General features: G+C 26.4%; 1 protein-coding gene across 2 annotated transcripts; it reads right to left on the minus strand.

The window, feature by feature from the left end:
• Positions 1-2,854: 2,854 nt before the first annotated feature.
• On the minus strand, positions 2,855-23,859 carry LOC129963193 (G kinase-anchoring protein 1-like). Of its 2 annotated transcripts, XM_056077367.1 has the most exons (10): positions 23,461-23,859; positions 19,517-19,639; positions 17,670-17,747; positions 13,580-13,745; positions 12,647-12,780; positions 9,733-9,831; positions 9,512-9,575; positions 7,390-7,460; positions 7,205-7,282; positions 2,855-3,091 (listed from the first exon to the last, which is right to left on the minus strand). In XM_056077367.1, the coding sequence occupies exons 1-10, from the start codon at positions 23,662-23,664 to the stop codon at positions 3,059-3,061; spliced, it is 1,050 nt and encodes a 349-aa protein (XP_055933342.1). In that variant the 5' UTR covers positions 23,665-23,859; the 3' UTR covers positions 2,855-3,058. The 2 variants fall into 2 exon arrangements, with proteins under 2 accessions (XP_055933342.1, XP_055933352.1); XM_056077377.1 differs by lacking the exon at positions 17,670-17,747.
• Positions 23,860-24,024: the final 165 nt, after the last annotated feature.

The raw sequence follows: 24,024 nt of genomic DNA on the forward strand, positions 1-24,024 counted from the left end.
GTTTTGCATTAAAAATATTAGCACATTTTTAGTAAGAAAATATATTATTTGCTTACTGAAATAGTCTACTTTTATAAAAGCCAAACAAAACTGATGATCTAATTCAACATAAATTTTAAATTTTTTTATGAAAATTCTTTCACATGTGTAGATTTACTTAATAGATTCCCATGCCACAATTGAGGGATATTGAGTTACAACACATCTATATAAACATTAAATGGAAGGTTATTTTTGAGTTTCCTATATTAACAGTGAACCTAACTGCTGTTTATGTGCCCAGGTCAAATATTTTATCCATCCTTTCAGTCATAGATATTGAAGTGCAAAATTTGTGAAAATTATTTTGTGCAGGTAAGGTTCATTGAAGTAAGTATAAACAATTTATTTCTTTTAAAAATGAACTATACCTCTTAGAACAAATGTTGACCGAAATTTTAAAAAAGATAGTGATTTGATTTTTACTTAAATCTTCATTTTGCTTTGATGATAGGGTGAATTGCATCCTATGATTTTTTTAAGATAACAGAAAATATATTTTGAATTAAAATAGTTTCATAACAATATAGATAATTTAAATATATACAGTAATTACAAATCGAGTCACAAAATTATGACTACCAGTCAGATTGGTGTAAATATAGCAAGACTGAGAAACCTGTTTGCAGGTGGGCATATAGGGGTGGTTTCAGAGTACATGTTTGCATAGCAATAATTGTTGCAATAGGCAATTCACACGATTTAACAGATATGGAAAAGTGCAAGATCATCAGTTATGGAGCATGCCATGGCAACATTTCCGACACGGCAGCTAGCAGGAAATGTTCACATGGTGTCATCAAGAATATTTATAAGATAGAGAACTAAATTAGTATGCAATCTAGGTGTTTATACTGTGGGGCACCACAGGCCATTAATGACGGCGATAAGCATCATTAGAAATGCTTGGTTAAGAGTGATCAAAATGCTACCATAAATACACTGATAGCCCAAATTAATCAGCAATGCACCAGAGCTATCCAGGACAAACATTCAACTTACTTTATTGCATATTGGTTTCTGCAATAGACATCCGAGTTCAGCATCCATGTTGACAAATGGGCATTGCAAGAAACATTGTGCATTTGCATTACAGTATAAACATGCGGCCCTGGAACAGTGGAAAAAGGTTGTTTTTTTTCAGATGAGTCTCATTTTCTATTGTATTGTATTGATGGGCAATGACTTATTCACAGACAGACATAAAAAACTTAATTTCCAGAAACCACTGTTGGAGCCCAAGGTGGTGGAGGTGGCAGGATGGTCTTGGGCATACTTTAGGTCCATTAATTTCTGTGGCAGGTACTTACAACAGCTATGCATACATTGCCAATCGGGTATACATCCTTACATGGCAACTATGTATGCTACGAATGATATGTTTCAGGAGGATAATGCTACATACCAAGCATCCCAACTTTTGTATGTACATGCATCATTCAAGGGGCTTAAGTAGTTTCCTGATAATACTCTGACCTCTAAATTCCCCAGATCTTAATCTCATTGAAAGTCCACAAAAACATTTCAATTGACACATCAGATCTTCTACTTCAAAAATTTCACAAATACATGATCCTCTGCCGTTCTCATGGTCACAGATGTTTGTTGTCAATTTCCAAGCACACACTGAATTAAATGCTGATTTGGCAGTCTGTAACTTAACTGCTGTTTTGGCAGCAAGATGGGGCTATTCTGGCTATTAGATAAGTGATCATAATAATGTGGCTTGACTTTGTTGGATAAATGTTAAATCAATCTGAATGAAACAACAAATATCAATGAAGAATTAAAACAGAATCTGTTTAAAATACATTTTTTTTTTATTTCCATTACAAAATAATTACAAAATTAACATACAAATAATGAGAAAAAAAAGAGTAAAGAAAATTATGTGCTGAAGAAAGAATCCTTTTACACAAACAGAAATATTTTTTTTTTCAAAAGGATTTTTTTTTTAACTTAAAAGAGAAAAGTAATTCTTCAGTGGAAAGAAAAAAGAGCAACATTAAATACAAAACATAGTTTCCTGTGCTCTTATTATACGGATTTCATTTTCATTCACTGATGTTAACAAATAAAACACTATCTTCAAAAATCAATGAAAATTTCTAACATTGAGAAACATCAATATTTTGTCATTTCCATCACCATGTAATCAAATTGACAAACAAATAAACAAATTCCAACACTGAAAAATTTCTAATCTCCATGCACATATACATACAAAAAGAATCCATTCATCGTTCCATATAAAATAATTTTAAAGAGTCATCATTTTCCGAATTTAAAATTGATATTAATTTCGAGATAAATTTTATTTCACATCATTTCAATTCAATGAAATAATTATTCAATCATAAAAAAATAAAAACTTAAGTAGATATACTATTTTAAAGTAATATTTACTCGAAACAAATGGTACTAAATTAAGAACAAAAGTAAGCTTCATGAACAAATATTGTAGAAGAGTAGAAATCTGATTATTTTAAAGGAATGTATAAATAAAGTGCATTTCTACACCTGCTTTCATTATGTTAATTGTTTAATGCATTTACAATCTCCAATTCAAATGAAAACAAAAATGTAGAGTAAAACTAAATATTTCCACAATTTAAAAATTTTGTTTTTAGGCTTTATAAATTAATACATGTCTTTAGTATTGGCAAAATTAAATGGGAAGAAATAATCAAACTAAATTTTGAAAGCAAAAGAAAAGACTGAAATGAATACAAAAGTTTTTGTTCAAAAATTGGAACCAGAATACTTATTTACACAAGAAAACAAAAACACATTATGTAATCACAATATAAAAAAATGAAATAGCACAGTTTATTTTTTTAAAGAAAATTACAATTCCCATCACAAAGAGACATTAAGCAGATCCACAGAATTTCATTCCACATGCATCATCTGCATATAGGGAAGCAGAGAAACATTTTCCTTGTGAATGACCTTACAATAAAACACACTCTGCTGATGAATTTCTTATCACATGAGGATGAAGTCACCATTATGGTTGTCATTTTGACTCTGTCCGCTGCTTTTTACTGTTCTGTAAATGGAAAGACATAATTAGAAGACTTATTAATACAAAAATTTAGAATTTACTTACATTCTAAATTTTTATAATAATGATAATTGTCATAAAAATGATATCTTTAAAAGAGTATATAAACATAATGGCATAAATAAGGTTTTTTTATTAAAACATATATATTGGTGTATGTAGAAAATTTAAGAACGGCAAAAAATTCTTAATGTGTATGTTATGGTCAATGTGAATATTCGGTTATTATTTATACTAAGCAGTTACTATTAATAATAACCGATGATACACGTTGACCATAACATATATATAGATATCATATCAGAGGAATATGATTATTTATATAGTTATAAAGTTGAAATTCTAATGGAAAAAATCAATAACATGTATTTCAGAGAATTTAATTATGAAAATAAAACAATTATCTAAAAACACATTTTAAATGATTAACCTTATAAATTTAAAGTAACATAATTATTATCAATTGCAGGTAAAATTACAGGTTACAACAAATATTTTAAGATTTCCTATTAATCTCCTACTATTTATCTAATAATATCAAAAGAAATATCATTATTAACCACTTGTCCTGTTATTCATAGTTAAATCAGTCATCAAAAATAATTATCAAAAGCTTCATCATGTTCATGAACAGAACTTTTATTTATTCTAAATAAATTCACAACGTGCTTTGAAACACACTTGTGATTTTCACGATGTTTTGTTAGGTGAATATGCCAGTTTTAAGTCATTTTTCCTTTTACTTAGCATTCAAGCATATTTATTCAATTGTGAGACTAATTTTATTTTTTGTGCATCAAATTAGTAATTTAGCATGTTCTGCAATTGGGCTGAAATATGCCAACATTAGAACTTGTAAATTATTTCTTTTTGTCTCCTTCAATTTTGAACAAAAATTTTAATGTATTACATTTGAGTTTGTGTGAGTTTTGAATTTAGTGTGTTACATTGAGTGTATTACATTTAGTGTTTTACATTTGAATTTTTTTCAATAATTTCTATCACATTTTCTCTATAAAGTATAAATGTTTAATTTATGATTATTATTTATGATTATTAATTTATGATTAAAATTCGAAATTCATAATAAAAACAGACACATAAAATAACTTGGATATTATTTACCTTTTATTTTGCATCAAAAAAGCATTTTTAAAAATACTAAAATTTTGGAAATATTTGTAATAGCTTTTATGTCTTGCTGCAGTAATTAAAAATACATAGCAAAAAAGGGGACAATTTTTATACAGAAACTGAAAAACAGAGAATTAATATAAGGTAAAAAAAAAGAATAAATATTTAAATAACTGAGCTTGGAAAAAGAGTGATTAAGCTCTTGATTTATCTGAGATGAGTTGATTTATTGTAAAGAAAACAGGAACATCTAAAAGAATTATTCAAATGATTTTAAAGATAAATATGAGATTGAAAAGACAAAAATAGGAAGGGAAATTGAAAGCTTTGTGAGCAAGAAACAACACAAAAATTTTGAAGTGAGCATCAGCCAGAAAATTCTTGAATACAGAAACTATACAAATAATAAGTATTGGCATGAAAAACATTTCATAAAAACAATTAGTTGATCTGAGAATTCTAGAACATTGCAAAGTTGCATAAAAACTGATTTAATAATCCAAACATAGCATTTACCAAATCATAAAAATAGGTTTTGAATTTTAAAAGCAAATAACAGCTTGAGACAACAAATGGTTGTAAGAAATTCTTTGTGATGAAAGGAATTTAGATGCTCCTGATCACTGGATATATTACTAGTATGATTTTAAAGATGGGGATGTAAAACTTTAATTAAATAGTTGACCTATTATGGCATGAGATTTCTTTCATTTAATGCCATGCAGTCTCTAGAAGTAATTATACCTATACTGATTTTGGATAAATGACTCTAGAAGCACATACAGGCATTACTGCTAATTTTCTTTAATATGTTATAAAAGATGGATATACTAGAAGAATAATGCATTTATCTGTAAAAATCACACAACAAAAATCAGATTTCAAATTATCTGAATTAATCATGCTAAACTCCAATTTACATCTTTTGAGTGGTAATCTAGCAAGAAAATATATTAAAATAGAAATCATTTTTACTTAGTTGTAAAACCGAGACCCGCTACAGGAGATGAATGATATAAAAGCAGCATTGAACTGAATTAAAAAGGAAGAATGGATATTTCAAGTTGTTATGAGTGACGAGTGAAGTGAATGGATAATACAAGAGCTAGTATTAGCTATAGATGAGTATACAAGAAATTAAATTTCTGTGTGATATTATCTTTATTTTGATAGCTTAAGAGTTTTTAGAACAAGCAGAAATATGTATTTTACAGTATACAGTTATATAAGTATTTTACAATATATTACAGTTGCTTTATTTTCACAATCAAATACTAACAGATATATTTTGTTAACTTCTTTTATTAACATTTTAGTTTTATGATAATACTAGCCGCCTTTGGCGACCAGCCGGTTCGCCAATCTTAATGCTCGTTAAAATTTTGATAGTTAAATATTTTATGTGATTCCTACTTTAATAGCTTCTTCATTAAAATATTTCAAAATTTCAAATTTCAATTCATTCATAATATTATAAAGACCTTCAGTCATAACGTAATCTGTATCTCTCTCATTTTCTGTTAGCTCCCGTAGAATTAATGCTTTACATTAAATTAAAGTGTAAATGATTAATCTGCAATTAATATAATAATATTTTTTACTGAAACAAAGCATTTTTTTTAATAATATGATTACTGATAATAGAGTCACAGAGCGTTTACACTTTATGGGCACTAAAGAATATCTTTCTTAATTTATGTATTATCTCAAGAATTTGTCAACAAAATTTTCTCAGATTCATCATGAACAGATCGATTCATGAACAATGTTTAATTTTAAATGCATCAAACACTAAGAAAATAAAATGAATCGTTTAAAATAATCGGTCGAAAACAGGTGTAAAAAAACTACTTAAAAAACGATGTACTTAAAACTATAAGCATATACAAAAAAATATATATAACTAACATAAATACAATTTAATTACAAAAGCATGCAACTAACCTAAAAATAATTTAAATCATTGAAAGTAGGTTTTAAAAAAACTACTTAAAAAACGATGTACTTAAAACTATAAGCATATACAAAAAAATATATAACTAACATAAATACAATTTACTTGCAAAAGCATGCAACTAACCTAAAAATAATTTAAATCGTCCGTTGATAATGGTTGTCATGGCAACAAACGGAACAGAATGCGCATGCGTGAATTTTCTTCGCCAATTACGGTAACGCAAATGCTTGAATTTTTCTACGCCAGTTGGGGTAACGCTATGCAGATTATACATTTTTAATTTCCTTTATTCTGCGTTATTTTAATTCAAAAGTACTTCAGAATGAATCTGAAACATGGATTAATTAACAATCTTTAATTTTAAATGCATAAAACATTAAGAAAATAAACAGAATCGTTTGAAATAATCTGCCGAAAAATGTTAACCCTAGCCTCATTACTGTTGGGAGAAAAAAAAAACTTGAAGCCTTACTCATTTGGCGGTGGGAAAAATGGAAGATTTTTTTGGCGGAAAAGTTGGCGGTGGGGAAAATGGAAGATTTTTTTGGCGGGAAAGTTAGTTTTTAATTAATAATTAAAATTTCAAAAAAAAGGACCCCAGGTGCACATTCCCGACCTCTAAGGTATACATGTACCAAATTTGATAGCTGTATGTCAAATGACCTTGCCTGTAGAGCGCCAACACACACACACACACACACACACACACATTGAGCTTTATTATAAGTATAGATTACATTATAAGTTCTATCTCCAGTTTCATATTTATTTATAAATTTTATTGTTTAGATGGCCTTGAAATTTGTATTAGAATTATATCCTAATAAACATTTGAAGAAGATAAATAGAATTCAATACTGATAGGACAATTTTTAGAATGAATTTGTATGGACCAATTAAAAATTAATTTAACTTAAACCAAACGATCAGCAACTGTGTAAAAATATAAAGCTTACAAACTATTTTATAAAAATAATAGATTAATATCACAAGTATGTTCGATTTACCTGATATTTCTTTAATTCTGTTTGTAATGCATGAACTTTAGACCTTTCTTGTTCTAAAGCAGTATGGTATTCCTTTAGCTGCAATAATAATTCACATGAGATGCAAACAGAAGAAAATATTAATCAATATAAGTCTGCACCATTAAATACTACTAAAATTACACAATATTAATGAGAATACTTACTTCTTCTGTTAATTCGTCTTTCACACTTATAAGTTGATCAATTTGTAATAGTATTTCAGCTTTCTCTCGCACTAAAAGAAGGTTTAAATTACTCAACTGATTATTTAAGTAATAAAAATACTGAGTACTAAAATTAACCCAGTATTATTTTTTCCCCTAATTTGTAAATGACAATAACATTAAATACATATACAACTTTCAGCATTAAAGTTGTATATGTATTTAACATAACATATTTAACATAAACTTAATAAACAGAGAATTTAATAAGCTTAAAAACTTTAAGCTTAAAAATCAAAATATGCTTTAGGAGTATTATCATACCCAACAAATCTTCTTAAAATATTTTTTTTTTTTTAATTTGAAGAATTACCCTAAATATGTTGTAATTTCTTTCTATGTAAGCTTTATAACACCAATAAAATGATGGTATATAAAAAAAAGAAATATAGATAACACATAGATTAAAGTTACAAATTTTACACTTTAATATCAGTTTCATAAAGTGTTGCTGATTCTTGCAAAAACTGATGGTTTCAGGAAATAAAGAATTGCAAAAACTGATGGTTTCAAGAAATAAAGAATAGCAACTTATTTGGCTATTTTTTAATAAGTTCTAGCAGCTAAATAAGGAGGGAGACATTCAAAACAAAACTTCATCTTAGAAAATGCATACAAAATCTGACAGTATAAAAAGTCACTGAAATTATATTGCATTCAAGATTTGTAGTGTCACTACAATTAACTATCTGCAACAATAACAAACAAGAGCTAAATTTTAATATATATCTATATATATTAAATCTAACAGAAATAATAAATATTTTGCTTAGAAGTAACTGAAAATTAAAAAAGCTTTTTGTTACATTTTTCTTGTCAAAATTGGAATAAATACAAGGTTGTTACACAAACCTGGAGGAAAAAAAAATCTCTATGCTTTTCTGACATTATATGCAATATAAGAGGAAACATGCAAACAACACCCATGTACTAATAATGATAGAATCATGTTATCTAATTATAATAGTTATCATGAAACAAACATTTGATGATTATCTAACAAAAACTTTACAAAGCATCAATTTCTGCAGATTTTTCTGTCACTGCTTCATTTCCTTTTCTTTTGCAACATTTTAATACACAAAGTTTCTTTGCATTTGTTGGACTCTTCTTTTTCTTGAATTTCTTTCTATCTTTCAAAAGCCTCACAATACCTCACACATGCTAATTTTACATACTACAAATCTCCTGAGATTGGAACATTTAAGACATACCTGTAAAAGTTTCAGTATAATTCATAGTTCTTAGACCAATTTAAGAATTTTCTTTCAAATTTTCAACAAGTATATCTTCAATAATAAATTAACTTTCCAAAGCTGCAGTATCAAGTGATAATACAAGATTTTCTAAATTTTCCAAAAATTAGAAAAATTTTTGCAGCTCAAAATAATAAACAGAAATTATGTAAAAGAATTTCTTCATTAAATGAATCAAACTGTTCTTTGAATAATTTGTTTCAGCTTCTTCAGAAAAAATTCACTCTGCGTAAAAGACTCTTTCTCTCTTTTTTTTCCCCCAGTTTTAGTAGTTTTACTAATATTTATGTAAATTATAGTCAATATTCCAACATAAGTATTTTTCTCTATTGGATTGATCTATGCAAAAGAGAAGGAGAGCAAGTAGAAAAATATAAATTTGTTATTTTGTTTTTAATCTTTTATTATTACAATGTTTAAAGAATTTTTGTAAATATACAAAATGCCAAAGAAAGAAATTTAAAATTTTCTGTATTTTCCCACTTTTTAAGGAAAACTTCTAAATTCCCAGCATTTTTCCTGTTTCCTATATGATTTTTAAATTCCCTGCATTTTTATTGTTTCATACAAGATTTTTAAATTCCCTGCATTTCCCCAGTCCTCTTGGTGCAAAGGCAATAGAAACACTAGATCACAGATATATACCTGCAACTATTTTAAGAGCTTCTTCACTAATGGCATTTGTTTATTTTTATGCATATATAAAATTAACAAATGAAATAAAGAACAATACATTATTTTAAATGTAAATTAATAACACTGTGCTCAGTAAGAACATAAAAAAATAAAAGAGGGAGAAAACATACTTTCTCCAGACTCCAGTATTCCATATAGCTTTTTATTTCTTGATCTAACATTTTTTAACTCCTCCTGAAATCAATAATTTAAGAATAAATATAAACATTTTACAAGCTAGTACACATTTTTTAGCACAAATAATATACATTATTATACTTCATTAGATCAATACAAACAAAGTCATTCTTTAAAAAAACATTTTTTAAGATTATATCAATACTAAAACTACCTTTAATTTGCTAACTTTTTCATTTAAAGATGCTATTTCTTCATCTTTTTTTCTCAATTCTTCCTTATATTGTAAAAACAAAGGAGATTCCTTAACAGGCTGAAATTAAAAGAAAGAAATTAAATGCCTATTAGACTCAATAACTTCATATAAGAATGTATTTTTATAAAGAATAAAGTGGCACTTCAGATTAAATAAGTAACACTATTTACAATAGCAATTTGTTTCCAACTTATAAATGTCCAAAAATTAAGAATCTACGAGGTCAAAAGCTCGACAATTCACGGCACATTATTTTCAAATTATACAAATTTTAAGAATATAAAATGTTATTTGATTTTATTACTATCTTAAACTTTAGACTTTGGTTTTTTTAAAAATTACTGAAATGTAAAAAAAAGAGATAATTAAAAACATTTCTGTTGTTAGCATCCTCTATTGATAAAATAAATATATTTCAATAAAAAAATTAATATCTAAAATACAGTTGTATTTATATCTATAAGATTTTAAAAGATAAGCAAATACACAGTAAGAACAGTGTCCCCTCTCATCATGGCTCGACGGATAATTTATAAACCATTAGAGAACATTTCTGAAAGTTTTTTTCTCAAATGGAGAGAAAAAAAAATCAACACTGTGGGATTATGCAGTTTTAAGTAGCTCTAATTTAAATGATTTTAGACCATTTTAAAACATCACAAAAAAAATGTGCCTAATATGCAATTCTTGCTAGAAATGCTTATTTATTGGCTTAAAATAATGATATTCAAAGATTTATAACTTGTACTCACAAAAATGTAAAACCTTTTTTTTTTTCTTCTTTTTTTTTGTTTGTTTGTTTATTTGTTTAAAATATTAGTATGCAAAGATTATTTTACTAAATATAGCTTAAAGGAAAATCATGATTTTCAACAAAAATTAATTAATTAATCAATAGTTATAATAGAAAATTTATTAACTCAAATAGCATGAAATATAATTCTTTACATTATTTAAAGCATTTTTCTGGCAGAAAGCACATGCTTATCTTTAACAGTTTAAAAATTAGCTATTGGGCCACACTTAAAATGGATAGTTTATATATGTGTGTGTGTAATAATTTCTAATTATGAATGTTTTAAAAATAATCACTAAAACTATGGCTTCACATTAACCTCAAAGTTGTGAGGGCTATTAATTTTCAAGTAGTTTGAGATGTTCAAAATTTTTCTGGTTATCATGAAGATTATATTGTTAACATTTATCAGTACAATATTTCATCAAGAATTGAATATCTATATTATTATTAGGGTCTCAGTGGATTAAATGAAAGAAGCAATTATCAGGAGTCTGACTGATTTTTACCTTTATCCATTTTAAATTCTTAATCACTTTTTAGCTTCATTAACAAAAAATAAAGTACATTTTAAAGAAGAACACCAATAACTTTAAAATATATTAAAATTTAAGCTACCAAAATATAAATATATATAATTAATGACTTCTAATTTTTCAAAATTCAATAATATAAAATTTATAGCACACAATTAAAATGTGAAGTTTTATGAAGTTACAGTAGAAGGATTAAACAATCAAGAGAATAGAAAATGAAATCAAGATTGGTAGTTGAGGTCAACAGACTCAAAATTCCACCTCTCCTTCATAAGCCAATGATATCTTGGAAATCTTTTGTAAAACATTATTTAAAAAAGCGGGTGTACAGGCTTTTTTTAACGATTTTTATTCCTCATAATTTTAGGAAAATAATCTAATTTTTATTCATTATAAAAATTCTTTATCAAACCCATGATGTGAATGATGCAACGTATTGAATCAGATTGAAGGAAGCAGAAAGACAAATGCATGAAAAAACATTATGAACTAGTATTTTGGTTCTATGGTTTGAACAGCTTGTGCAATATCAAAATTAAACTGAAAACCTAAATTCGAGTGATTAAGAAATTATTTTCTGAATGTAGATAATTAGAAATTATTAGATTTATAATATCTATATTTTTTATCTCACATATATACACTTACATATATATCATATATACACATGTGTATGTAATAATCTCATTTTGACTACATTTATAAAATTATTTCTAATCAACTTAAATTCAAACTTGAAAACACTTTAACTTCTCAGTTATACAATTACGGAATTTTAACTTCCTCAAGCTGCTGCTCAAACAATTCTATAGTTATTTTTCTAGTTCTAGTTCACAGTTAGTAAAACAACTGTGCTCTATTTTTATACCAATGGTAATGGCTTAGATTCACTGACAATAAAATGGAAAACCAAAATTCCTTTTCATTAGTTAAAAATAAGAGTTATGGCTATTATTCAATGTCTACACATTCTTTTATGACTCAAGGACATAAAATACTTTAACTAATATCACATATAATTAGTAGAAAATTATATAATTAATGTATTAAACACTTTTTAATTTCATGCATATGCTCATGTCAAATAGCATATATGCTCTAGAAATATATCAGTGAAAATACCAGTCTCACCTTGCAACTACACTTAAAGGAATACTAAATAAAATTACCAAACAAAAATGTATGATAACGCAAATGATGTATGATTTTTTTTTCTCTGATATTTAAGATTCGAACAAATTTATCATACAATGTATTGAGGATGACAGCAAGCAACTAATGGAAAAAGCTGTTTAGGAATATATAAATATATGGAAATAAACAAATATATCCATTTTTATATTAATAAAGAATTAAGAAACAAATGCTAATTTTGCACAAGTATTAAACTTGGAGATATGTAGATCTGAACATATAATTTTGATGAAGTATTACTTCTACACATTAAATTATTGAATATACAGTTAAAATTTATTAATTTTATGCTGCTACCATATGAAATTTAACTAATATATTAAAAAAATTAATTAAAAATACATACATCAAATGATTTATATTGCTCCTGTCTTTGTTCTTTCGTTATTATTTTTTCTACATCTTCCTCAATCTTATCAAAGAAATCTGTTTCTTCTGTAGGCATTGGCTTATGGGCTATTACATCAAATTCATCTAGATCTACATAAAACAAATCAGAAACAGATTTTTTTTAAAGAATTAAAAATACAAAATGCTTTACAACAAGAAAGCAAAATCAAAAATAAGACTGAAAGTATATTAAAGTTACAAAATAATTATGAGTAAATAATAATAATAATAAGTAAAAAGCCACACTAAAATTAAAATTTTAGAAATTCAACTTAGGAAATTTTGTTCTTTTTATAACTTTCATTTATAATAGCAGTAAATTTTGGTACATAAATAATCTTAAAGATCATGCAATGACTAGTATTAAAGCTGGATTTTAATTTTATACAGCAAAGCAATTTTACTTGAAAGTATAAAATTCTTTCTTGTATATAAATTTGATAAAAAAATAAGTTCAGAAATATATTATGTACACAAAAACAATACTTTAAATTTTCAACATGGGGATGAAAAATTCCCAGTTTGCAAGATCAAAAGAGAATGACAACAAATAATAATATATAATATTGTATGAACATATAATACTGTAACAAAATAATTATAACCTCTATCTAGGTATTAACATACTTTTAATATGACATCAGAATCAGGTACATTGTATTGAAAATTCATTTACTATTGTCTGAATTCAGCATTTAAGCTATGCATAAGTTTATTAGTTTTCTTATTAACTGCCTACAGATTTTGTTCAAATACATAAATTGACTATATTTACAGATCAAGATGAATGAAAAATTACACACTGTTCCCTAAAAAACAATTTCAAATCTTGATATCATTCAGTATTGTTTAAATTATTAAGCATGTTTATATAAAATTCTATTAATACCTAAATTTCCTTTCATATAATTTCCTGTATCCATCTCTGCTGAACCCATGTTTTGGAACTCATCTAAACTCATTGTGCCTTTGTCTTTCTTTTGGTTGTTTTTCTTCTTCTTTTTATTAATATTAAGTTTATTTTGTTCGGCTTCTTTCTTAAAGGCATCATATACCTGATACATATGAAAGAAAATTTCTGTTAATGTGGAAAAGTGAACATTTACAATTATAAATACCTAAAAATGAAGATTTTATAATAATATTCATCATTAAAAGTAAACAATATTATACAACAAATAGGTAGAAATAAATATATTAATTCTATTTTATTTATTTATTTTCCAGTGCATCAGAGTATTGGAAAAAATGGAATTCATTTTAAAAGCTCTCTTTTATCCTATGAATAAATATACTTTCGATTCCAGATTGATTTTACTTCATTAAAAGAATTACTTTGTGTTATTATGCTTTTGTGTAGAAGTTAATAAATTTTCATCCATATATATATATATATATATAGTTAATGATTTTATTAATAAACTAGCCACTTTTTGTAAACTAAACAGTTTGCTGAGATGAATCGTCACAAAAATATTCAACTAAACCTTTTATACAATTAGTTCTTCATTGATTTCTCAGCAAAATATTTCTAACCTTCAAATTTTGATAGTCAAACTCGTACTATTATAGAAGCCTCATACGATTGTGTTCATTATGCAAAAATTCTTTTCTGAAATCACATGTCTTTTTAAAAAATATATGTATAGAAAAGTGAATCATAGAAAACTTATGAAAGTTTAGCATAGAAGACTTACGTATATGCACTACAAATTATATATGTATTTTTTAATTTAATTGATTTTAAAAAAAGGATTTTATAAAAATTCTCCGAGTTATTATAAAATTCAATTTTCAGTTTTATTTTCAAAAAGATTTAAGTAACATCAATAATACTATTTTATTTTGTTTCATATAAACATGTTCTTAAAAAAATTATGTGATCTAATTTTATAAAGTTCTTTGATCATATGAATTCATATTCAATGAAATTTCTTGACACTCCAGATTTTAAATAAAAAATAATAATAACAAAATTTTAATCTTTTATAACCAAATCAGACCAAAATTGTGAAGTTTTAGTTATTATATTAGGAGAATTAATCATTTCATAATTTTAGATCAATAAGCCTTGGAGAAACTCCAGGCGCTGATACGTATATATTCTTGAAGTCGTCTAATGAAGTAGTCTACACAATAATAAGGCATTGTTATATGACAGAGATATTCAGATTTTGTCACAAAAGAGTGAAATTTTTGCTAATTAAATTTATTAAATAGGATTCAAAGAGTTAAGGATTTGTATCAAAATTTAAAATTGTGTAATTCATCCAAACATTTATTGACTCAAACTACACAAAATATAATTATTATCTTCATTTAGAGAATTTTTCTATTAGATGTATATATCTATTATAAACAGTTTAGCAATTAGTTGTTAAGCAACATTCCGAGTGAATACCCTAAATATATATTAAAGCATGTTTGTCCTAAATAATACAGAATTATTGAATTAATAATATAGATATTCTAAAAATTGATAAAAAAAAAAAAACCTTTATTTTCTTGCATTTATTTTTCTTGAAGATATGTTTTGTATTTATTTTATTTCACACAGACATATGCTGAAAATTATATTTTCAAAGTTTAATTTGCAATGACAGTTAATTTAATCTTTTAATTTAAACTTTTGTTAGCATGATGGCAAAACTTTGATAAAAGAGTGTTTTTTTTTCCCCATGTAATCATAATGCATTCATTCAAATTTAATTTTATATTTATTTGATGTGAGATATATTGTTTGAAAATAAACTTAAAATATTTTTAATATGAAAAAATATATACAGCAAAATATTAAATATCATTGGAAAGATATAAAATTAATTCTTAAGCTGAATTATCTTAAGTTATTCAGAGTTAAGTCTTCAGAAGTTATTAGAGAGAAGTGCTAAAATTTTAATAATTGTTCTCAGGTACACATCCTCACCAAAGTATATACAGGTGGTTTACAAAATAATAGAAACACTTTAGATTTATAAAGAATCTTTTATTAATATGTTGTAAGATTGCCTTTGGCATGTAACACAGCTTGGATTAGCCTAGAAATTGATTCATACAAGTGTTGAATAGTGTTTAGAGGAATATTGTACTATTCATCCTGGAGATATTGTAAAAGTTCTGGGAGAGATGCTGGTGGAGGATATCGATTCCATATTGAACCCTCTAAAACAGACCATAACAGTTCGATTATATTGTGTTCGAGTGATTGTGCGGGCCAAGACAGATGTTGAGCCATGATGGGACAAGTCTCGCCACATGGATAGGTGCATTATCATCCTGGTAAATTCCATCTCTTGCAGGACACAAAATTTGCATCATAATATGGACCTGCTCCGCTAAAATTTATCTATGCTTCTCCCCAGTGACCCTTCCTTTCAGGGTTATGATTGGTCCAGAAAAAAAACCATGACATGGCTGCCCGTATCATGACAGATTCACTTCCATGCTTGACAGTTGAAAGAAAACAATCATGAACATACACTTGTGCAGGTGTCCTCCAAACGTGTGGAACACAATTCATCAGACCATATTACTTTCTTCCACTTATCAATCAACCAGGTTTTATGAGTGTAACATCAATGTAGGCGACATTTAACATTAACATCTATGACAAGTGGAATGGGAATTGCGGCTCTGCTATAAATGCTCTGTTTATGAAGGTGCATTCTAACTGTAATCACAGACACTATAGAATCCAGATGGGTATTGAGCTCTGAAATCACTTTTGCTGCAGTTGTTCGCTTTTTAGACATTACAATTTGCTTCAATACTTGACAGTGTCTTTCACTAAGCTTCTCTTTCTGCCCTGTATTGTGTTTTGCCAAGCTTGTCTTACAACACTGTGTCTATGCTGTCATGACTTTAGACACTGTACCTCTAGAACTGCCTATAAGTTGGGATGTTTTGGGCACACTTGCTTCAGCATGAAGGATTCTTACAATTTGGCCTCTTTGCAAATCTGAGAAATCCAAAATTTTATGCTTTTGAAAAAAAAATCCAAGAATTACAGAACTTTAATAAAGCTACTACCAGAATATATACATTGCTATTTACAAAAAAAAACTGTTGGTTATTATGTTTTAATGCTTACGAAGTGCATTCAAAAATGTCCTTTTTATTCACAGGTATTTCCATTATTTTGATAACCACCTGTACATGCCAAGTTTGGTAGCTCTAGGTTACACGGTCTAATCTGTATAATGCCAACACACTGATATACACACATTCATCTTTATTATAAAAGATTTATAGTAATATTTTTTTTCAGTTACAGTTAACAAAATTATCCATGAAACAGTTTTGAACTATTTTTTAGAAAAAAAAGATTCATAATATGATTGCTAAAATGAATTATAAATCTATCTAACAAAATTTTTTCAGAATTATTAATTATCTTCAATCAGTACTGGATTTTCAGGACAGTAATTTAATAGAAATTCAGAATTCTTAAATTGCAATGAATACTTTCTCACACTAATAAATTTTGTCATATTATCTACATTTTATCTTCAAATGCAGCATTGCACGGCATTGTAATTGTCATTATTTTATTCAAGCAAAAATATACAGAAAAGCAGCTAAAAATAATTATTTAAATTAAATATCTAATAGCTGTCTAGAAAAAAAAATTGCTTCAATGAATAAATTCAAATATGATGCATAAATTAAATTAAATTACTAAAATAAAATAAGATATTTTGTTCACTTCATAAGCAATTATGAAGTGAACCTCACTGACAAAACAAAACAATGTTCTATGAATTATACATGATTAAAATACTTATTTTAAAGCGCATTTTTCATTATACAGATATTTTAATATTAAAGTTGTGCAGAACTGATGTTCTTGATTAGATTAACAAGATTTAAATTCACTTCATTTTATGCATCAAATATTATGATCTCAAACAATGATAAAATCTACTACAAATATCTTTAGGCAATTGCTTTGATACAAGGGAAACACAGTTATAACTTACATCTTTCTTTTCTTCATAATCTATTTTGCTTAATAATAAAGCTTCTTGGAGGTCTTGTTCATATGTTTCTGAAACAAACTGTAAAGATATGCAAATATTTTAAAACCCTCAAAAATTAAAAACTTTTTTTAAAAAAATTTTATTTTATGATAAAAATTACGTTAAAGGCAACAGCACATCGGGAAAATATTTATTAAATTAAATTTTGATAAGAATTAAGTAAAATTTCACCTGCATGCAATGAATTTCTTTACTTTTTTTTGAAAGTGTAAGGAGGGGAAGAATTTACACCATTTTCTTATTACTTGACTTTTGTAAATGAGCAATCATATGAAAGTATAACTACTTGAATGTAACAGTGAAATGTTAATAGTGAAATGTTTTACATCAAACAAACATGTAAAACATTTCACTATTAATACTGAGTTTCCAAAGAAGTTAAGTTAAAGTAAAAATTATCATGGCAATTACATTATTTTACTGTCATGGATATTATTTAGTTTCCTGACATCTCACAATGTATTATAAAAGTAGTTATATAATGAAAAATAATCACATATTTTTCACACATTGCCTACAATAATAATAATAAAAAAAATCACTTAATCTTCGATACATCCATCATATATCACTTGTAAATGAGCAATATTAAAAAAAAATAATACTATGACTGTTTCTTATTAAATGCTATGTTTTTGTTGTAGTGTTATGTTTTTGTTCTAAGTAAAAATAGCTTTAAAAAATGTTGGAAGAGATTTTTTTTTAATACCTCCATTTGATAACCACAAAAAACAATACATGTCAAAAAATTGCAGCAAATTATTTATATAAAAATGCAATAATCATAAGTATAATACATTTAATATCAAGCTTTTTTGAATAAACATAATCAATCTAATTAGCATTATAATCCGAAGTCATTAAATGACCCTTCAAAATAAAGGAATTCCTATCTAGAAATTGTTACGGAGCATTTTAGGACCAAAAGTTTAAACAAAAAGCAAAATTTCAAATTCATCCTAAAAACAAAATTACAAGTATGGCATTCTTCATATTACAGATATCATTAGGAGTTGTTTAATAATTGATATAAAAACTGATTCACAGGGATGGGGGGGGATTACAGATTTCTAAGTACTGACCATGAGAAGATATGAAGAATGGGTAGAATCAAATTAATTTTGCAAATAAAATATAATAAATACAGTAATTTTTAAACACAGTAACAAAAGAGGATAAATGGTACCATTCTGTTTCATGTCTAGACAACCCTCCAAAAAAAAACAAAAAAAAAAGACGACTTATTCTTAATCACAATAAACAATTCATTTTAATTCAAACTAATTTAAAAAATTTCTAACCATTCAAAAGAAAGAAAACAAAGAATGCATTTCTGCTATATATATATATAAATGAAAATAAAATTTTTTCTCTCTGTGACATAAAACCAAAAAATGTCGTAATACTTGAAAAGCAACATGGAAGCATATATTGTCAATTTTTTAATAATTTCCATTGTCGCATAATTTTTTTTATTTAATTAAAAATTGCCCTAAATAATTACTTTGTGTCTCTTTATGTATGCATAACTGTATTTTTATGATCGAATCAGCAAAAAATACAAAAGTAAATCCATGGTAGGAAGGATATGCTCTAATTTATCAAGGCTTAGTATATATTAACACTGCCTCAATTTACTTCAAATATTATCTGAAATCCTGCCATTTAATAGAAATAGATTTAATAATTTAAATTTCCTAGTTTTTATCAGCTCATTGCAAGTTTACTTATATTGATTTTGAGCAAATACACAAATAATAAAAATAAATTCAAATGGTAATTCTTACCTCACTATCTTTGGCTTTCCATTCTTCCCATTGTTTTTGGCTAACTTGATTGCTTTTGGAATTCTGAGAAGAGGATTTGTTCTTCGATTTGTTGCTATGACCAGCAAAAGCAAGATTTTGAAGCTGCAAATAAATACACAATAAATTCTGATGTTTCTCACTTGAATCTTCCTTAAAGTACAAAAAAAATGAAAATTATTACTACTTCATGAATAATTTTTATTCTTATATAAATTTATATTAGTTTAACTGTTTGTTTGTTTTAAATTCCGATAAAACATTTTTTTTTCATTTTTATGAGCCTTTTTTAATTAATAAGGTATTTTAACTATATTAATAAAGAACTAGCAAAGCAAAAAATTAGGCGCAAAAGTACAAACACAACATTTAATAGTTCTTATCTACTGTTAAAATTTACAAATTTCTGTTGAACCAGACATATAAATCAGTTATAGATTTATATAACTCTTTCGGGGGAAAAAAACTAACTGAATGAAAATGTTTAAAAAATGGGAGCAAGAAATGATGAATAACAGATTTTGAATGTAAAATGAATAATTTAATAAACAAGTCTTACAGAAGCCATGGAAGCATGTTGAAAAATGGTTTTGATTTCTAAATGACTCCCACTCAGCTATTTTTATATACATATATATTATTCTTTAATAAAATGTATGGTAATTGTTCAAATACAAATGAGATAAAAAAAATGAAAATTTAATTTAATATTTTCAATGAAAAAACTTGTCAGGATTCAAGAATGTTATTTCCAACCCTTTCAAATCAAAAACATATAAGGGGATATTCATGTTTGGGTAATAATATTCTCTTGATTTATCTCTAGATGTTTCATAATAATTTGACAGTTTTTACCCATCATTTATTAACCGAGAAAAAAATTCATCCTTTTTGTGAATAATTATCTTCCCCTCAAGGACAATCAGATTGCAGTATACAAAATTTACATAGACATTACAGAAGTCCATAATCATAAGAAATATTTTCTTAGAATTAGTCTAGATATTAATTTTTTTTTAATTATTATTACATCAATGGTCTTTATGTGAAGTGTCTCCAGCTTGCCATTAAAGAAGTAAGCTCCAGCACAACTTTTAACAAAATTGTACTCTTTAAGTTTGTTGGAAGAAATTATTTTTCTAATACTAAAACTGTTCAGAAAAGTTTACATCAATGTTATATTGTCTAATTTTGTTTATTTTTTCAAGTTTCTTTGCAGATTTTTTTTAATCCCTTGATGCTGATGTGGAAAGCTTAGTTTATGCTGATGACATTTTATCTTTTGTACTCATTCACCTTTAGATTATACAGAGGAACCTCTCTTAACAAGTATAAATCTTTTAACAATTTTTACTCGTAACGTGAAACACTTGTTAAGAGAATTTTTTTTTTTTCTCATAGGAATCAAAGCAATATAGGACAATGCACTCCATTAAAAAAAATACTCAAACATATTTACATTACATAGATTAAAATAATAAAACTTATTTGATATACTTTATGCTTTTTTTATTAGATATGATGTATGCTTTATTTTTCTTATTAGATATACTGTATGCTTCCCCCCCCCCCTTATTAGATATACTGTATGCTTTTTCCCCCCCAAAATAATTTCAAAAGATAGTTGTTTTTAGTTATGCTTAATTTCGTGAAAATGATACACAACATTATTGTTAAATGAATTTGTAGCCATAGCTAATGCCTTACCAGGGCGATGTTTCTCAATGTAAGATGCAATTATTTATCCATGCTTTTAGTATCTTTCTTATTTTATTGGAAGGTTATTCCTCTGTTATTTTTAATATTTCTTCCTCTCTTGACCCTCTGTAGCATTTTGCTGCGACATGGATTACAACTCCATAATGTATGTTCTTCATTGAACTCATTAATGCCTTTGTTACCCACCTCTAAGCTCATAAACTTGGCTCATGACAAAATCTTGTAGATAAAATCTCCAAAGGCACTTGCTCAAATGCCTAAGAATCATGTTCAACAATGCTATCTCTCCAAAATTTCTATAATAATTGTTTCCTTAAATATTGTTTTTCAGCAAAAAAGCACTGAAAGTAGGCTGATTACATGTTAATCTTGCATATAACATCACAATATCTCTTGTTCTGCAAAATAACGCTCATTAAGTGAGACGTTTTAAGTTTTTGTTTTACTTATAATGCAAATCATTCATTATGCAAGATACTTTTTAAGCAAAGGTTTAACTGTAATTCTAAACTGAAGAATACAATAAAAAATATCCCCTGAAATACCTTGTTATTTATCAGTCACACCTGAATATTTAAAAATTAGATAGAAATACAAATTATTTTTTAGTACTAAAACTAGGGAATATATTTCTTGCGCTATTTGTAAGATTTTGAACTAATCATGTAATGAACAACTAGATTAGATTCTTGTTTTATATCTCTTTTTAGCCCCCCTCCAAAAAAAAGAAAACCTTTAATTTTTGTCAATTCTATTTTACTGGTATATGTTTGATTCCATATATGATTTTTTTTCAATCTATCTTATACAAAATATAACTATTTTAAGTATTTTTCAAAAAATTTACCCCGAACATAATTGCATACCCTAATAATTTAAAATGCAACTGAAAAAAAATTTAAGAGTGCAGAAGCTTTAGTAAATTGTATTAATAAAAAAAGTTATGTAACATTTGAAAATTCTAATGGATAACCCATTCAATATAGTTAAAATTGGGAAAAACAGAGAATTGGGTACCAGACTCATTATGGCAGAAAAACATTCTAACCAAATCTATGAAGAACTACAAAACCTGCCAAATTAATTAATATAAAAAGAAATTTAAACACCGATTGATACATTTGGTAACTTATTATTGTCTGGTGACCTGAAAAATTCACCATCAAATATTTAACTGCCTTATCTCTGGGGAAAAAGATTAAAACATCTGAGAATTTTTTAAAATTATTCAAGTACTCCCAAAATTCATAGAAATGAAGGCATATTTTGGAAAATTATTTTCCAATATGATTTACAGGTTCTCACAAAGCAATTTTACTTAATAATAAGACGATTTCAATATTCATTAAATTACTTTGTTCTTTTTTACACTACTTAGTGTTACATTATTTCTAAACATATCAAATCACTGCACATATTGTACTTCCAACACGAAAATTACGTCATACACATAAATATCTTAAAAATCAGTTTAGTTCTTCAAATGATTCGCAGTTCTGCAATTCTAGTTTTGAATTTGCCTGTTTGGAAATTGAAACACAATACCAGTACGGACTCAATTTCTTACTTATATCAATTTCAGAAAATAATAAACACAATAACAGTAAGATTCAAATTTCCTTATGTCGGTTCCAAAAAATAATTAATAATAGTGGCTGAAGCTTTGAAGAAACAATGCAGTAATGTAAATTGTTGCTGAATTATTGGTTTCCAGAATTTATAGAGAAAACATATATTTATCCAAAACATACTCCCACGAACAAAACATTGCACACAAGATTTCAAATAATGAATGCAATGCAAATATAAATACTAAAAATGATAGTAGTATTTTATGTTACATTTTTTTAAATGCTTGTTAGCAAATCACATTAGTTACTTCTTAGTTCAGATTTTATAATTAGCTTTCTTTTGTGCTTCATTCATGATTTGCATTTAAGTAAAACATTCACAAGTAATTTATATTATTCATTAAAATATTATGCAAAAGATAATGATGCATGACTAATTTTGAAAACCTCAAAAAATCTTTTTTATAATTTTATTAATAGCTGAACTCATGTAACGTCGAATTTGAATAATAAAAACAGAAAATAGATTTCAGACTTCATAGTTGGCACTGAAATCAAAAAATAATTCCGCAACAATATTATCTTCCAGTTTGAAAATTTTTTTTTAATGAAATATAAGTCGAAATGAAAGCATACTTCAGCAATTTCATTGGAAGTCTTCTTTTTCTTCTTTGATTTAGACTTCTGTTCGTTTGATCCACCCTTCGCATTTGCCTTGTTTTTATTTCCCTGTGCATTAGTCTGGGCGTTGGATGCATTTGGTTTTTTAGTAACAGGTTCATCCATATCATCATCTTCAAGTTTTAATACTGCAAATCGCGACGCGCAAGCTACAGCCATTGTTTTGAGAATTTAAAAATTTTAAATTACACTTAACAACAATATAAAAGCAATTCAATAAAGAATGACTTCTTTGGATTTATAAGAATACTTATCAGTCTTTTAAGTATGAAACAATAAATTACACACACTCCCTTAAATATTCCCCTCACAACAACAGAGAATAAGTTCTGGTTTAGTTTTCGAAAATATAAAACTGAGGATAACGATTAATCGATGCAAAGAAATATTACTTTTCCAAACCATAAAAGAGTAATTACTGATTTAATAAAAGTCCTTTAAAAATTAAATAAATTATTATTAAGAACACACAATGCATTTCAAACCATATATTTTATTTTTTTTAATTTATATATGCAA

Source organism: Argiope bruennichi, chromosome 1 (assembly GCF_947563725.1).
Source record: "Argiope bruennichi chromosome 1, qqArgBrue1.1, whole genome shotgun sequence".
Classification (NCBI taxonomy): Eukaryota; Metazoa; Arthropoda; class Arachnida; order Araneae; family Araneidae; genus Argiope; species Argiope bruennichi.

What these genes read in the sequence shown, in the direction of transcription:
- LOC129963193 (XM_056077367.1), bottom strand. Translation starts at nt 23,664, where the DNA reads ATGGCTGTAGCTTGCGCGTCGCGATTTGCAGTATTAAAACTTGAAGAT. An exon ending in ATTATGAAGAAAAGAAAGAT is followed by an intron (nt 13,746 to 17,669) that starts GTAAGTTATAAC and finishes CATATGTATCAG; the next exon opens with GTATATGATGCCTTTAAGAA. An exon ending in CAGAATTAAAGAAATATCAG is followed by an intron (nt 3,092 to 7,204) that starts GTAAATCGAACA and finishes TTCCATTTACAG; the next exon opens with AACAGTAAAAAGCAGCGGAC.